This window comes from Calliphora vicina, chromosome 1 (assembly GCF_958450345.1).
Source record: "Calliphora vicina chromosome 1, idCalVici1.1, whole genome shotgun sequence".
Classification (NCBI taxonomy): Eukaryota; Metazoa; Arthropoda; class Insecta; order Diptera; family Calliphoridae; genus Calliphora; species Calliphora vicina.
Genome location: NC_088780.1, coordinates 58861040 through 58878915, shown reverse-complemented (window position 1 = coordinate 58878915; position 17876 = coordinate 58861040). Strand labels below are relative to the sequence as shown.

General features: G+C 30.1%; 1 protein-coding gene across 4 annotated transcripts; it reads left to right on the top strand.

The window, feature by feature from the left end:
- The first annotated feature begins 613 nt into the window (after positions 1 to 613).
- LOC135949144 (uncharacterized) lies at positions 614 to 16441 on the top strand. 4 transcript variants are annotated; one of them, XM_065498610.1, is made up of 7 exons: positions 614 to 1138; positions 10635 to 11001; positions 11064 to 11293; positions 11470 to 12375; positions 14281 to 14518; positions 14585 to 14919; positions 15062 to 16441. In XM_065498610.1, exons 1-7 carry the CDS (start codon positions 948 to 950, stop codon positions 16002 to 16004), a joined length of 3210 nt encoding a protein of 1069 aa, XP_065354682.1. In that variant the 5' UTR covers positions 614 to 947; the 3' UTR covers positions 16005 to 16441. The 4 variants fall into 4 exon arrangements, with proteins under 4 accessions (XP_065354682.1, XP_065354681.1, XP_065354680.1 ...); XM_065498609.1 differs by having other exon boundaries at positions 14585 to 14934; XM_065498608.1 differs by having other exon boundaries at positions 14263 to 14518.
- Positions 16442 to 17876: the final 1435 nt, after the last annotated feature.

Sequence of the window (17876 nt, the reverse complement as noted above, 5' to 3'; positions counted from 1 at the left end):
CAATTCAGACAATCTGGTGCATGTTTGAGGTAAATAAAGTGTTGAAGAGAAAAAATATGTGACAGGTTTTTAAACAAACATCCATCCAGTGGATAGAAAATTTAAAATAAAATTAAAACAAACAATCTTGTGCAATTTGAGCCGTCTTCTCATGAGTGAAGCTGTTGTATTTTTTCGGTTTAGTTTTACTAATTATTGCAAAAATCTATTAAATAAAAGCAAAAAAACAAAGATATTTTAGAGTGAAAGTAAATTATGAACTAAAAATTTGTAAAGCAAAAAAAATAATTGTATTTTAACAGCAAATAAATAAATCAATATACTACATACATACCATTCAAACATGTGTTAAAATGTTGAATAAGAAAAAACTTAAACTAAAGTTTAAAACAATTAGTTAAAGAAAACACAAAAAGTTGCTAAATATAAAAGAAAACCAAAAATTAAAAAAAATACCACAATCTTTTTTTGATTGTTTTTAGTCATTTTACATAAATCGAAAGCATTTTGCCACAAACATACGTTCAATCCATCAAGTACTTTTAAATACAACAGTTTTTTTTTTTGTTTCTTAATAAATATTTTTTTTTATTATTTTTGTTTTGCAGTGCCCAACAACAAACAAATAACAAAATTTAACAACAAATTACCAGTTGGCATGTGAAATTAACAACTTGTAAAAACAAATCAAACAAAAAAAAATTACTACCAACTACACAAGAATTCGCAACAAAGATTTTTCACTTATTTACTAAATACATACAACAACAAAAACACATAATTAATTAAAAAAATTTAACAACAAAATGTTTATTAGAAATCTTCATGTCTTCGGCATGAATTGAAATTTTTAAACGAAACACTCTACCAAAAGTTACATAAATAATAAAAAGTGTATAAAGTAAAAATAAAAAAAAAACGTTATAAAAGTAATTAATTTTTTAAGAATGGTTACATGCAAATCGGATAATCAAGTCGTTGCTATACCAAAAATGAATTCAGTTCGTACACGTAAAACCAATGGTAGTAATTCATCTGGCACCCGTCTATTGGAGAGTGATCATCAGGAATCTTCATCCAGTGTTAGCCGCAATTCGGTCTATAAATTAAAAATCGATTTGATGTTTGACGATACCAGGTATGTTTACTTTTTTTTTATAAATTATACCAATTACTTATATTACCATTTCGCTCATTTGCTACAAGTGGTTCAAAACTATGGTTTGGGAAATTGAAATTCCCAGAAATTGTACACTTTTCATTCCAGGATTTTTTTTCTATATACCAGGGAACATTTTAAATTTATATAAAATTAATGATGAAGATAATGATTATCAACATTTTCAACTATAATTAAAAATTTGATTATTCATTTCAAATTGAAAATATACCAATATACGTATTAATTGAGATTTTCCATTTGATTTTTAGACAAAAACCTAAGAGAATTTCAATTTAAAATTCCTAATAGAACAATTTGAAATTGAGAATTTTCCGTTCAATGTCAGAAAAGAAGAATTGAAAATGGTATTTTCCATTTTAAATTCAGAAAAGAACAATTGGATATGAATTCATTGCATCTGACAAAATGACTTCATTGTTTTGATTTTAAGCGGAATATATCTATGTCTCAATGCAATACTTAAATTAATGTCCAAGAGCTTAAAAAACTGTTCTCTTGAAGAGTTCAACCATCCAAATAAAAAATATATCTTCCACCATGTTTTAAAGTAAGCAGCCAACCACTTATTATTGTTTGTCAGTATACTTTGCTATTTAAAAAAAAACTATGGCCAAGAATATCGAGATTTCCTTGGGAATGCACATATATATTTCCATTCCGGGAAGTAGGAAATTCTTGAAAATCCGAATTGTAGTCATAACATAAGAAACCTAGTTTCGTGTAAAACGGCTTTGAATATTTGAAGTGATTTTGTGTTTAATTAGTACACCAAAAAATACTATTAATATAAAAAAAATCAGCATTTTGGATCAAAATTTAACTACTGCAGGTTGTGTTTCAGCAATGATTTAACCAATGATTGGTATGCACAAGGATATTCAAATTATTTGATTTTTCTCTTGTTCGAACAAATCGAATAATTCGAATAAGTGATTTTAACTTGTTCGAATAATTCGATCACACGTTTAAAATTAATCGAATTATTTGAATAATTAAAATTTTTTTAAAAAAGTACAGAATGAAGTTTTGATGTAGGATTTTTAATATTTTATTGTTAAAGAAAAACAAAAACTAACGTTAAAGTTAACAATTCAAGTATTGATATTTTAACATTATCAATACTTGATTTGTTAACTATCGAAAACAAAGTCCATCATTAAATTTTCATCTGAATATTCTGATCAGATTCCCTCCCGAACAATCTACAAAACAATTGACTATCAAACTCTTTAGTTTCCGTTTTGGAGCTATGCTTTACAAAATTTGAGCTAGTACAATATAAACGTATTAAAAACTTTTTTATGCCGTTCATTAATTCGGGTTTTAAAATGAGTAACTAATTCTAAATGAATTATTCACTTTTTCTAAATTATTTATAACAAATTGTATTATACCCTCAAGCTCTATCAATTGTTTAATCAAGTGGTCTTAGGGAATTACACAAATATGTCCAAAGTTTGATATCAATGTCAACGTAATCATTATAAATGTTATCCTCTATATCACTTTCGACGACCGTTTCAAAATCACATCACTTTCAATACCACTTTAATCTAAGTTAATATTTTGATTATTAATTGCGATTATGCTAATATTTCGCTAGCATATGTTCATGTTTAGACGTTAATATTTCAGTTTCGAAATCAATTCTAAAATCATTTAGCCTTTTTTACAAAATAATAAATATTTTATTCCGTACCTTTTATTTTCATTGGATCAAGTCCTAAATTAAACATTTTGAAAGACTTGTTTTTAGAATTGTAACTTCTTGTAGTAATATTGATATATTTATAGAAGGAGCTATCGGACCACTCATCTACAGTGATCGAAAGACTCCCTTATCTTTAGTTATTTGTCTAATTTCAGAAACAATACAATTTTTGTATGTTTATTACTTATTTAAATTTGGAATTATGAAAAATTTTAAGAAATTTAATAAATTTAAATGTATATGTAAATTTATTCGTTTTATTCTATTATTCTGCATAAAATTGTTCGATTATTGCAACAAATCTCTCTCACTCTAAAAATAGTAAAAATATTAAACTGTCTGAAAGATTTGTATTTTACTTTTATTTTATGTATTCCTTCGAATAATCGAATTGTAGAACTTTATAAGATTCTCATTTTTATACCCTTCACCTTCGTGAGAAGTGTATATATAAGTTTGTCATTCCGTTTGTAATTTCTACATTTTTCATTTCCGACCCTATAATTAATATATATTCTGGATCCTTATAGATAGCGGAGTCGATTAAGCCATGTCCGTCTGTCTGTCTGTTGAAATCAATTTTCTCCAAAAAAATTTTTCGAAAAACAATTAAATTTTGTTTACCTAAAAATATTTAAAAAAATTTATTTTAAAATATAATTTGGTGAAGGGTATATAAGATTCGGCACAGGCGAATATAGCTCTCTTAATTGTTAATATACATTCTCAGCAAAAACTTGGTAATAAATAAATAAATTTTCAGTGACTACTAAGTTGTCGTATAAGACTTATTTTTTATATAACTGCTTACTCTTTAGTCAATGGCATAAACATATTAAATGTTTACTAATAACGGCTTCTGCGAGACCTAACTTATTTAAGTCATTACTTGTAACTAGTTTTAGTGATATTAAAGTGTGTAACAATTTTATGTGGTTTATCGATTTTATAAAATAAACTTTTTAAAAAAGCAACATGACTTTTTACCTTTTAAAAACGGTGATTTATTTCTTTTAAATAAACTGTATTCTTTTAATTGCAAATAAAAGCAGTTAAGTAGTTTAAAATTGCAACAGCTCATTATTTATTTACTTAAACTTACACATCAACTACTTACGCCACGTCGAATTAGTTAGCCACTGAGAACTAGATATTTGGATAATTATTGAATTTGGTCAAATGCTAAAAATCGAACTTTAAATTAAATGTATATTAATACAGAATATTATTTTTTGGAAATAGTGCATCATGTATGCACTGTTTTGTAATTTATTTTATTAAAATTAAAATGCAAATTTATCAGTTTTTGTAAAATTTTTGCTACTAACTAAATACTTTTGCAATTGAAAGCAAAATAATCGAATTGTGTACGTAATTATCATTGTAATGAAATATAAATGACAAAATTTGGTTAAAAAATGTTAAAGTTATTACAAATTCGCCAGACCATTAACGTGACTCAGCCACAAGAAATTTAAGAAAAAAAATTAACATATTTTGAGAAATATTAAAATAAAAGGTAATTTTTACTTAAAATATATCCGTATTTACTTGTGTATGAGTTTTTGTCTTCGAACGACACCATTAACTTTGTCGCCAAAAAAAATATTTTTTTTAACGGCCGTTTCAAATCTACATTTTCAATTTTTAAAAAATTTTGTTATACAAATTTAAGAATTTTTTGATCATCACATTGGGATTTATTGAGATCAGAATAGGGAATAAAAATATTAAACAATTATGTCAATACCTCTTACAGTTTTTCCGTACCTGATTTAAATTTTGCCAGATAGCGAAATGTTATATATATATATATATATATATATATATATATGACAATCAGTTGTATGGAAAAAAAATGTTGTTAAAATTTTTAAGAGTGCCGGGTGGAATATTGTGACACTGCGCCTAAAAGTTAAGTGCTGAAAATTTGTGCCAAATCGGACAACGATTTCTGGACGCGCATCGAGGTCAAAGTTCAGATATATGCAAAATTTTACTATTTATATGGAATAAATGTTATATAATTTGGGCCAATTTTAATGAAATTTTCAGCACTTAACTTTTAGGCGCAGTGTCACAATATTCCACCCGGCACTCTTAAAAATTTTAACAACATTTTTTTTCCATACAACTGATTCACTCTAATATACATACTATTAAGAAAATAATTTTTGCTCTAAATTCATTCTGGTTTAAATTTAAACATTGATTTACACCGGGTTTAAAGAGTTTGTGAATTCTTTATAATATATCGTGTCGTTTATTTATACAAGCATCAAAGATTTGAAAGGTTTGTCCATACAATGGAAACCATCCGAGATCTGGCGACCACCCAAGTTTACGTATTATTTTGTCTATTAGAATTTATGGTCAGATACCATAACATAGGATATATATTAATTACAGCTCTTTTTGAAATACCTCAGATTTATATGTTTATGCTGAAAGCAATTCTGAATAAACATGTTTTTTTGTATTCGGAAAAAAAATAATCTTGAATATCACTTTCATTTCCTATTATTCTATTAATTATAATCTCTTTTGGAGTATATTTCACTTCATTTTGTTTTTAATGCAAAGAAAACAAACACACCACTCATTTTTTCAAACAATTAAACTACAAAAACTGTTATTTTTTTTAAATATTAAACAATAGACCGACCGACCATACGCTTGTCTGCATAAAATTTTATGGGTTTTTTTATAATATGTATTTACAATGAAGAAATTGTAAATCGGTAATAAAATATTCATAGATTCTTAGCGACCTTAATTCGGTTCACACAAGAGCGAGGGAGCGAGATTTTTAAATAAAGAATATACAAGAAAACTCACTCAAAACTCAAACTTAAGGTGTGAAAGAAACATGGGAAAAGTAACACGCGTCTTCAGCTGCGCAAAGTGAATGCTGTTCTGTTCATTCACTTCCATTTAGACGTTTGACAACTTTAAGTTGGCAATTTAGATGCTTTAGATTTTAAATTTATGTTTTCTTAGTGAAGATTTTGTGTCACATAGCGGTATTCGATAAATAAATTACCTATACAATAGATTGATTGTCTGTCCGACTGACTGTCTGCATGTCTATATATTGGTTTGTTGTCATTACACTCGTATGAGTATCTATTAAGTGAAGAGTGATTCCGCAGTTTTGTTGTTGTCGAATCCAATGTTCATTGCAATGAACAACAGCCCACCAAAAGTGTTTTCAACAGGTGATCCATAGATTCCGGTTTACATATTTATTGTTATTTTTCTTTCGTTTTTTGATCTTCATTTTAATACAATGGTTTTTTTTATTTGTTGCAGTAATTTTTACAATCTCTCATTTTATTTAAAATACTCGTTTACAATATATATTTGTACATATTATGGGTATTTCAATATTTAATATTATTATATTAGATGGTTTAACTATATTAACCCATTGGGGGTGTCATGATAAATCACAGCAAATAAATATTACTTACTTATGTTTCTAACGGTATTGAAGAGATATCTCAGACACTTATGTAAATTTGAACATACATACATATGTATTTATATTTTTATTTTATTTACTCCCACTGAAAATTATGTTAAATACTGTCGGTGTTATTCAGAAAAAAAAACTTACTGTAGATTTAAAACACAAATTGGTTAACAAACACTTTAGCTTTACAAACCATTAATAAAAGTATTGTATTCATAAACGTTTGTTAAAGGCACAATAATTAATATAACGTTTTTGGTGTAAGCTGGCAATGCTTCTTTTTCTTGTTAGTGTTGCTTGTAATTAGGATAAAATATTCGTTAATTCTCTATTATTCAGTATTTGTTCTTAGTATTGTAATAATACATTTTTGAAGATAACAACTTATATTTAGAACAAAAATGTGTAGTTGACTCTATTAAATGTATGGGGGATTTCAAGTCAAGTGAACCAACTTTTGTAATTCAGACACAATTTTTCAAAAAGATCGCTCAAGAACTCTCTGAGTTAGAGTAGGCCTAAAGAGCAATTTCTTCAATCTTTCGAAAAAAATGTTTAATATTTTTTTCCGAAATCAAAAACTTTTTTGATTTTTTTTTTTTTTTTCAAAATGGTCCCTTTTTTTCTTAAAATAAAGCTTAGATATTTTCCTTGAAGATAAAGAGAGGAAATATGCACTAAAAATTAAAAAAATATGCAATAAAAACAAGTTTTTTATTTGAAATATATTTATTAATAAAAGAAAAATATAAATTCCAATATTTTCAGATAGGGCAATTATATGGGGGCTAGGAGAAATAATGGATCGATTCTAACCAAATTCAATAGACTTCGTCTTTGGAGCAATAGAAAAGATGGTACCAAATTTTGTCGAATAATCTTTGACAAATAGACATGACTTCGTTACATCATATGTATACATCCGATGGTAAATGCAGACTGTTCTGCTGGTATTATCGAATTACTTTGTTAGCAAAAGTTTAATGATTTTCTGACATTAGGTTGGTACCAGAGAACGGATTGAATGATCAAATTTGTGCTTTGAATGCATTCACAAAAAATGAGCCTTTTGTTGACAATATACATTAATTCTGTAAAGCAATGCATGACATTATTCATAAAATGGAGTGCAACGAAAAATGATGCATGTATTGCTTGTCTTCAATAAAAGTAAACTGACACTCCCAAAAGCAACGAATACTTAAGGAATGGTGTGAATGTTTTTAATGCTGATATAATGAATTTACATACATTTTAAAAGTTTTACTGTACACAAGTTTAACTTAACATATTGGTGTTGCACAGTGGTATAGAAAAAAAATAGAGGGAAATAAATCTGTAACTTCTAGACGCTTAGTCCGATCTCAATAAAATTTGAAGAGCGTAAAGGGGAAATATTGTCGAGTTTATGTTTTGATTTTCGACCTCATGGGCCTACCACATACGCGGCCAGGGTTCCCCAAAGTAGGACACCTCGGGTATGTTACATTTTTAAAACGATCCTATTTCTTCATTTAGGTTCCGATTTTCAAAAAATTACTTATAAAGAATCTCCTTGTCGAATACTATAAAAAACCTCGTCGTAGCTATCAATTATCTCTTATATCTTAGGAGATATTCGCATTTTAAAATTAAATTTTCATAATTTTTACCCACCCAACTCCAGTTTTTTGATAAAATCGGCACTAAATATTTCCCGATTTTCTCCATTTTTATATTATTGGACTAACAATAAATGTATATGTTAAACAGAAAAAGAATTATTTAAAAATCATGACCGACTTCAATGTTATATGCATTTTAATTTAAAAAATTTAAAATACTAATTCCGTAAGATTCTGTATGTTCACAAACTACATACATATGTATGTATGCACACAAATGTCAACGAATACTTAACGAATGGTGTGAATGTTTTTAGTTTCTTTCATATGGCAATCAGAAAAACAAATGTGTTTACGCATAGCTCGGCATTTTTTTGTTATTGTCGATTAAAGGCAATGCAATAGCAATGAATTTATGAATGGGCAGTAAACGTGAATGTTTTCAATCCGTTCTCTGGTTGGTACACTAGGGTGGTAGGAAAAAATATTTGGTGGATAAATACTAGAACGGGATACTTGAGGTCTATGGCCCTTAGAGCAAAACATGGGTCTTAACGATACAAAAATATTGATATATCATACTTTAAGATCCGACTGTTAAAAAGATAAGTAGGCGACCCCTACGTTCGGCAAAAATTGTTCGTAACTGTCTTGCAGAAATACATTATATTGTACTGGGAATCTTTTTTTTTAAGGTACGGTCTAATGTACAGTGTACACTAATATAAATATATATCCAAAAAAAAATTAAATATGCATTAAAATGGAAAAATATGCTAAATATATGCATTTAAAAGAAAAATATGCAAAATATGCATTTATAACAAAATATGCAACAACAAATCGATGCCATTTTGTTGCAAATTCTTCGATTCGGAAAGATAAATTGTCAAAAGTTATTTTGAGTTACTAACTACAAACATGCATTTGCATAGAAATCCTTGCCCTGTTTATAACTATCATTATGAAAACTAAAACTCGATGAAATCCATCTTTTGCACTAAACATAGAGCTACCAAAATGCTATCGAATCGAATACCAAAATGCAAAAAAAAATGCTAGTAAAAGTTTGTTTTCTACATTCTTTGGACATCAAAAGCGTACGAACGTACGTTCGTTACATTTAAAGCCGGTTTTTGTTGTTTCAACTTTGTAACTATATTTTTGATAATTTTGAATAAAATATTTAAACATTTTCAAAACTTTAATCATATTAATTTAGATTTTTTTTTTGTTCGTACCAGATTTTAATAACATTTTTGTTTCTAAAGATTTTTTATGGTTGAAGAATTACTGAATTTGGAGAAAATTGTATCTATAAATTGCAAACAAAAACATACATAAACAATTTAATTTTTACAGTTATTAGTAGTAATTTGGAATCTAATATGTGGAATATGAGTGCAAGTGATTTATTTAGGTTCAAAATTTATTTATTAATCAAAATTTGAGAATATGTTTCAGATTATTTATTTATTTAATTTAGTCTATGGATATTATCCTTACAGACTGAGTATTAAATTATACAACTTTTTCTTAATGTAAAGATAGTTAGTTATTTAAATGGATAATAATATTTCGTTTAATAACATCAATATTTAATGTGAAATCTATAAAGTTGAACATTTCGTTAAAATTACAACATAATTTCCCAAACGGATCTGCCATTTTTATGGTCACGTTAGTTAGCATGTAATAATTTGTATACTACATGTGAGAGGAATCAATAGGAGCCTGTTCGTTATAGCCCTGTACGACTATACATAGAAAACAATAACGTTTTGACAGCCAAATTTATGGCCATTTGGATGGATTAGTTTCCAAAACAAAATTTTTTATTATTTGTAGTTTAGCATTTTTAATTTTGGTAATAAGAATTGCAATCATTTTCATTCAAAAACAAGTAAGAAAATATGGTCGGTCATGCCCGACCATATAATACCCTACACTAAGTATTTGAGCAAAAACATTTTTCTTTTAAAATTTCAATAATTTATATTCGTGAGTGATTTTCGGAAGTGAGCCTAATATGGGAGCTATGAGCAATTATTGACCAGTCACCATGAAATTAGTTCGTGTGATTTATATCTATATAAAAGATAGTGATGTTGAATTTTTTATGTATACCAACATTTTTAGGAGATTTATGACCGATCATAATATAATTTGGTGGCATGAATTCCGCATACAAACATCTGCACAAACGAATAATACCCTCCCCACTATGGTGGTATAGGGCATAAATACCTGTAATACAATATAACATTGTAACCAGTGAGAACTAAAATTTCAATGGAAAAGTGGAAAATCAGCTGTTTATGAGTTATAAAACGTATGGTAAAAAGATAATTATAAAAAATATATTATCTCAAATTTCAAAGTACGAAAAACTTCATAGAGAACAATTTATATTCGGCTATGCTGATAATGAAACCAAAATAATACGATCACATAAATTTCACATTGCTAGAGGATAATGTATTTTCCAATTGTGGGTTTACAATTACGATTTAATTCAAAACAAAAAGATATATTCCAAACCTAGTTCATAACAAAATGCATTTTCATCCGGTTCATAACAATTCAAAATTTATTATCTAAATAACTTAAACATTTACGGTCATATGAAATAATTTATTAATTTTAATTTTTTATTTGCAGTCGTTCCACCCGCAGCAATCGCCTAGATGACCCGCATGGCTCTCATCGTACCCGCTCCATTATTATGTATGGACGCAGCGAATTGGCCAGTACAGCTGGGGAGAGTTCGCGTTCGATTACAAGTTACCTGCACGAAACCAATGAAACAGCGAAAATTCTAGCCGACAATGCGAAAAAAGATGTTCAACGTATTAGCAATAGTGTACAGGCACAAATCGAACAATTATTCACAGATGTCGCTAAAGATGCAACAAGCAGTTTTCCCGTCACCTGTTTGGGTTCGTTGCCGCTGAAAGACAAAGTAACCAGTTTACAGGGTTTGCAGGAACCGTTAAGAGAACTTTATTTAAGAGAAATTAACGATGAAGTAGGTTTTTTTTAATAGATCGTATAAAAACAAATATGATTGAATGTGCTAATTATTTTCAGAAACAAAATTTGGGTACTTTGGATATATGTGCAACAGGTCTGAGAGTGAAGACGAACAATCTCCACAATAATAATTTAAATAATGACAGCAGTATAACACCGTTTCACAATATTGCTGTTTGGTCCGCTGTAAAATTCACCGTATCAAAGGAAGATGGAGGTGCAGCATTTTTACCGCTCATTACATCACCTGAGAATATTGACAAGTCCACACTATTTCAACCTTTAAGGTATTTAATTACTATATATGTATATTAGGGTGTTTTAAAATTTTGGAGTATGTCGGAAGAAAATTTGAATCAATTCGGATGTAGACCCCTTGTAAAACCACACTAATTGTATATATATTTAAATGATATTCAATATTTTTTAATATTTACACATTATTAAATTCGTGAAATTCCAGTGCCTTGGAGCAGAAACGTTTGGCCAACAACCAACACGCACCAATTTTTGCGGTCGTCATGCGTTCACCTGGCATGCCGAAAGTGCTCGAATGTCACGGTTTCATTTGTAAAAGCACTGAAGATGCCATCGTTATTGCGGCCACTCTCTATCAGAGTTTAATGGCACATGTCAGCTCCAATTCACATCGAAGCACAAAACGTCGTACTCCGCGCAATCAAAATGGTGTCAGTTGCATAAGTATAGCCAGTAGTTCGGCTGTAACAGGTTCAAATTACCACTCAAGGTCACAACTGATATCCGGTGGTCGTAAGAGTTCATTTCGCAGTGCAACGGGTAGTACTATTGGTGCGTCCGTAGCCTCACGTTCCAGTCGCAAGAAACGTGTTTCAAATAGTTCACTTAGTTCGAGTAGCAATGTAATCAACGAAGCTGTGGAAACTTCAACGGAGGAAAGAAAGCGCAAATCGCACAAGACCAAAAGAGCTCCGCCAATACCAACCACCATACCGGGAGAAGCTTCCAGGAAATTACACTCATCTGTACGCAATAATTCAAGTTCTAGAGATAATTGTAATTCTCCTTCGCTGTCGTATCTGGAGAAATCGGAAAATAATCTTCGAAGTTCACATCGTTCTCATTTGAGCCATTCGAAAAAGACATCGGGTGATAGTGTTTACAAGGCATCTCAACTAATTGGTAATGGAATACCACCAGCTGTGGTGGCAGCAGCAATAGCTTCATCTAATACTGGATTACGGAGTGGTGAGAGTGGAGATATCTTTACGCGTGTTGCAATTCCTAGATCCGGTAGCTTCCTGAACACAGGAGGCCTTACACGGTACAAATCCAGAGCTGCACGTCGCAATTCCGGAAAAATTGGTGGTTCAAATGGCGGTGGTGGTGGGTAAGTACCTAAACTGATGACGCACATACGGACCTTTTTAAATCTTAATTAACACCATTGTGCAGAATTGTTTGAAAAGATTTTATACATACAATTTTAAATCATTTTACATTTTCAAGTATAATTTTCTAATATTGCAAAACGACCAAAACTTTTAAATGAATATTTGAAGTGAAGTTATTAGGTTATTCACATTTCAATTTCTTATCTACTTTACTATTCTTATGATATATTTTCTATGTTAACACCTTGTGGACCAAGGCTAGAAATCGTTGAAAAAGTTTTATTTTTTTATGAAATATTGAAAATAAGAAATTCAGGAAGTTATTTACAAAATTTTAACTTTGTGGAGAACCTGCAAGGATCCGAAAGGGACCTGGTACCGTTCGGTCCGCATCAGCCAAAAGATAAAAAACTCATAGATTTTTGTTTAAATTTTGTTAATATATTGATTAGTATTGTAACTTTTATAACATTTTCTATTACATGTCTATTTTATGGTATTTTATGAAACAGTATTTTTTATCATTACAACATAAATAAACACCACAATGAGAACATGAAATAATTCACAGCTATTCTGGGTAAGCGAGTTTGTCAATAGGCAAAAAAATATATTATTCCAAAGATGATAGTGTACTTCAAAGTACTCTTGGGCAAAAAGGGTCAAAATATGTTTTGTTTTTATTTTGTAAGCTTATTATTGTTATGATACTTATAAGTACCGTCGGTCGACAAAGAGCTAATCCGTGTACAAGTGGACAATTTTTTAAAATTTCTGAATTATAAGCAACACAGAATTATCTATCTAAGTAAAAAAATTGCACTCATTTTGGCAAACTTATAAATGTATCTAACCATTCCCATCTGCAGCCAAAAAAGGAAAGTTTTTGATACTATTTTCAAGCTATTTAAAAAATTTTTAAACAAAACCTTTTAGAATTTCTTAAGCATATGTATATTAAAGATAAAGGAAAGAATAAGGGAAATCAATCTCATTGGTTATAATTTGAGTCAAATGGAATAATATTTAAATCAAATTATCAGACTCTGACTATTGTACATACAGTGATCCTCAAAAGTCAGTAAGCACCAAAAATTATTTGATTTTTGGTGCTTACCAAAATGAAAATAATGAAAATCCTAAAATCTATCCATCGATTAACCCTTAAATGCATGATTTTTACTTTTATTTTTCTATAAAATATCAAATATTTAGTTGATTTTCATTTATTATATTTCATTTAGCTTTAGTTTGATTTAGAATTTCGTTAGATGAAACTTTTCGTACTCCATTTGATTTTTCTGAATTAGAATATGAATTAGTATCAAGCTTATATTCGTCTAAAATTAAGTGGAACTGGAATGTAGACAATTGGCAACAATGTGCATTAAGGGTTAAAATTTAAATGTTTCGGTTTGTTAAAGATTGTGTTGAATAATAGATTCGGTTTTGAAACAAAGATTTAAGTCGGACTATAATGATTTCATGATCTTAAAATTCACTATTGTTTACTCACTAATAATAATATTCTGATCCTCATCCCTCGCAATTCTCCAAAAAATTACCACAAATAATACCCTTCCAACACTCCATTCCACAGACTTGTTATGATGCAATTCATTAGTAAACATCAACTTATTTGAAATCAACTTGAAAAAGCGTGTGTCATTCATCATTATTTATCATCGCTTTTTTATTTAAAAATACATGTACTCAAAGTTATTCCAGTATAAACAAATACAACATGTTTTAAAATTGTTAAAAAATCGAATCCAAACACTTCTGCAACATAAAAAAATAAAACAAATAAAAAAAAATTCTGTACTGGTGTGGTTACGGAAAGTCAGTAAATTGTTGCTCCTTATTTCGATTTATGTTTCTAGTTCACCACTTGGTTTCAGCGAACTCTTCAATGAATTTCGTTTGCACGAGAATTTGCATTCACTGGATGATATTCTTTCTGCGATTATTGATGCCGACGGCATGTCGTTTAATGATCTAAAGCCGATCTACAAGGAATTTCTCCTTAAACTAGCAGTCACCCTAACGAAGGATGAGTTATTTCAAAGATCAAAGAACATAATGCGTCGACAAAAGAAGAAGAAACTTAAACGCAAATTATATTCCAGTGGTTCCCAAGTAAATACTAAACTACCAAAGATCCCTAAAACTTTACTTATTTTTATAAATTTTGTTTCGTTGTAGAAAAAACCGAAAACCCCAATTTTTGGCACAAAAAGTTTGAAGAAGGTTTTTCAGTTAGGTCAGTTTCGCTCGTGTCGTGGAAAACCGCCAAAACCACCCCGCAATAAAGACTTGGAAAATCATCGAAATTCCGAACCTCCGCTTGTCATTGGACAACCCACAACAATATCATCGCGTCAAAATCACCGCCAGCTACACGGACATCACCATCAGCACCAACACCACCATAATCACCATCAAAATCATCGTAATCGTGTGGCTACCAGCGGTTCAGATGTGTCCGTGATACGTCATGAGAATGCATTTCAAGGACTAAATCGGAACAGTAGCAGCGGGTATGTACTGAACAGGTTCGATAGTTTTCGAAAAATCATTTGCGATTGAAATTATTTTGCTTTGCTTTGTGCTGTTTTGCTTTTCTCACACATCGTGTTACTGCAAATAATTAATTGCTCTTAAATATTTCATTGTTTTCAGATATGTCTCCTGTTCGGAATGCAGTTACGATTCGGAATCATGTACTTGCACTTCGGCTGATCGTTGCTATTGCAGCCTTCGTACAGATCAGCTTGACAGCCATGAATTGCGGCACAAAAATGAACGTCGGAATCCAAGGCCTGTCCATAACTCCAACAATATAAATCGTCATTCGTTAATATCTTGCCAATCGGACGACAAGTGCTATTGTTCAATGGTAGAAGAAGAAGTGCCCAATACAGCTGACGAAGAAACGGCCAACGCTCATTCTGATACGACCTGGTGTGATACCGACAGCTGTATAAGTACCAGTAAGTGCTATTGCAAACGAATTGAAACTCGTTCCAATTCCAGACATATCGACTGCAATAGCAAAACTAAATCACCAAAACGAAGATCACGCTCCATAACACGTAAGACGTCCGACAAACTCGCCGTCGATTATGAACTGTTCAATATCAATGGTAACAACAAACCCATACAGCCCCACGAAGCGTTGAGTGTTAAGAAAAGCGTTGAGGCAGCTGCCATTTTTGCCGATGTTAAATTAAGCCAGACAACAGATATCAAAAGTTTGTGTTCTGGTGGTTCTACAAAGCTTAAAAATGTCGACAGCTGTCGTTCATACTCGGTTGCTGCACGAAAACAAACACAGTCGTATCGTAAACGGGAATCGTTTAGTATTGGCCGCCGGAATGAGCGAAATCAAATGCCAGTGCACAATCTCTCGTCTAATACTCTATCATCGCAAAAGTCCTGCAGTGCCGATGATCTTCTTAAACAATTGTCGTACATCGAGAAGAATATCGCTCGTGCTGCATCGGTACACAGTGGTAAGAGTAAAACACGCGACATCATCTTGAGAGAGAATTTTCAAAATAACTACCAATCAATGCGTGCTGTAAGTGCCTCTCTCGAGGATACTTTAGGATATTTGCCATAAACTCACATTAATTTAACACTTCTCTCAAAATACTGTAAATTTACTTCAGTAATGAAGACGAGCATTTAATTTTAAATTTTGTTGCAATTAACAATTTAATTTTCATTTATTTAGGTTTAAGTAACATATTTATTTATTTTAAGTGCAATAAATTAAATTAGAATAGAAGCTGCTTATGTTTCTCAAGGGAATTATAATTCCTGAGTGACTCATTTAATTCCTTTGCGAAACGTAATCACACAATCACGTAATAAATTCATTAACATAAAAAATACATACATGCATATTTAGAAATTAAATTCATTTTATTTTAAATCCAGTATTTTATTTAAATAATTATCTAGTTTCACTTTAAATAATGTGCAATATCCATACCAATATTAAAATTGATCCTTTTTATAATCACCACTAAGAATTGTTTTAAATCAAATCTTTAATTGAATATTTTATGTGCAATTTCGAATGCGATTATGTTTAATATTAATTTATGGAGATTATATTTATTTTCTAATTGACAATATTAATTGTCCGTAATATTGTATTAAGTATTAGAAATTTTAACAAATAAAGACAAATTATTAAACAAAAAAATTGTAATTCATTTGTTATTTGAGAATTAGTTCATGCTTCGACTATTATAAGTATACCAGACTCCAACAACATGCAAGTTGGCTACAAATGGATTAAACCCGGCAACATACTCAACCTCATGCACCCCCACTCGACAAGACTTCATTTTGTGCCTGTCAAATTTCATTCAAATCGGCTAAGCGTTTAGAAGTTACAGATTTATTTAACTCTATTTTTTTTATACCACTGCACAGTGGGGCAGAATCAAAATGTTTTGGAAGTAAATCTGCTATTTCTAAACGGCTGGTCCGATCGCGATAAAATTTGACGTGGGCGTAGCCAAGGAGAATTCGAGTTTAAGATATTAAAAAGGGGCCATACAAATGATCCAGGGGCGGAACTATGGGGGCTAAAAGTAGGATACCTTCGACATGTAAAATTTTTAAACACGTGTAATTTTTTTGTTTCCTATCCGATTTTAAAGATTTTTATATTTTTGGAAAGCGCTCAGCTTGCGTGTGCTATTTATCTCTTCTAATTTCCGAGTTATAGGCATTTCAAAATTGAAATTTTAAAATTTTTCCATACCTTGGTCCGCTTTTTTGAAAATATGGGTAAAAATTTCGATTCTGCCCCACTGTGCACTATGCGGCCGTCTTCCACACAGCTTAAATTTCAACAGTGTTGTGAAATTCATTATCGAGCTGCATGAATACGCTGGCATGTACCGTTATGTTTTTATTCCCAAATTGTAATGAACTCTTAAACTTGGTTTAGGGGTTATTTAGATAAGAAATTGCATTGAAAATAAAGAGAATACGAAAGTTTGAAAATTGCTGGTACGTATTATCCCAGTAGTCCCGAAAGGGTTAAATAGGAAGAGCTGTAGCAAAAAGAGCTTAATTCTGTGTTACGGCTGTTTTGATTTTGTATTTTACCCTTGTTTTTATTTTCTATGAAGCATAAATAATTTTATTTGCATTATAGAAATTAGTTTGAAGAGTTTTTGTGTCTAATTTGATATTTACAAGTCCTTTATGATAAAAAATCGTAAGACACCATTAAAAATGGACCACAGATGTTAAATTTCATGTAGTACCCTTTACGTGTTCACACTTCATTTTAAAACATTCGAGCTTAAAATTAAATTTTTCTATTTTCTTTATTTTTATACATATTGGGATTATTTATATGTAAAATCAAATCCTGTCTTGCGCATTTCGTCTTTTATCCAATTGGATAAAAGACGAAATGCGCAAGATTGGATTTGATTTTAGACCTATGGTTTCTAGAATTTTCTTT

What these genes read in the sequence shown, in the direction of transcription:
- LOC135949144 (XM_065498607.1), top strand. Translation starts at nt 948, where the DNA reads ATGGTTACATGCAAATCGGATAATCAAGTCGTTGCTATACCAAAAATG. An exon ending in TTGATGTTTGACGATACCAG is followed by an intron (nt 1,139 to 10,634) that starts GTATGTTTACTT and finishes TTTTATTTGCAG; the next exon opens with TCGTTCCACCCGCAGCAATC. An exon ending in AGCGGGTATGTACTGAACAG is followed by an intron (nt 14,935 to 15,061) that starts GTTCGATAGTTT and finishes CATTGTTTTCAG; the next exon opens with ATATGTCTCCTGTTCGGAAT.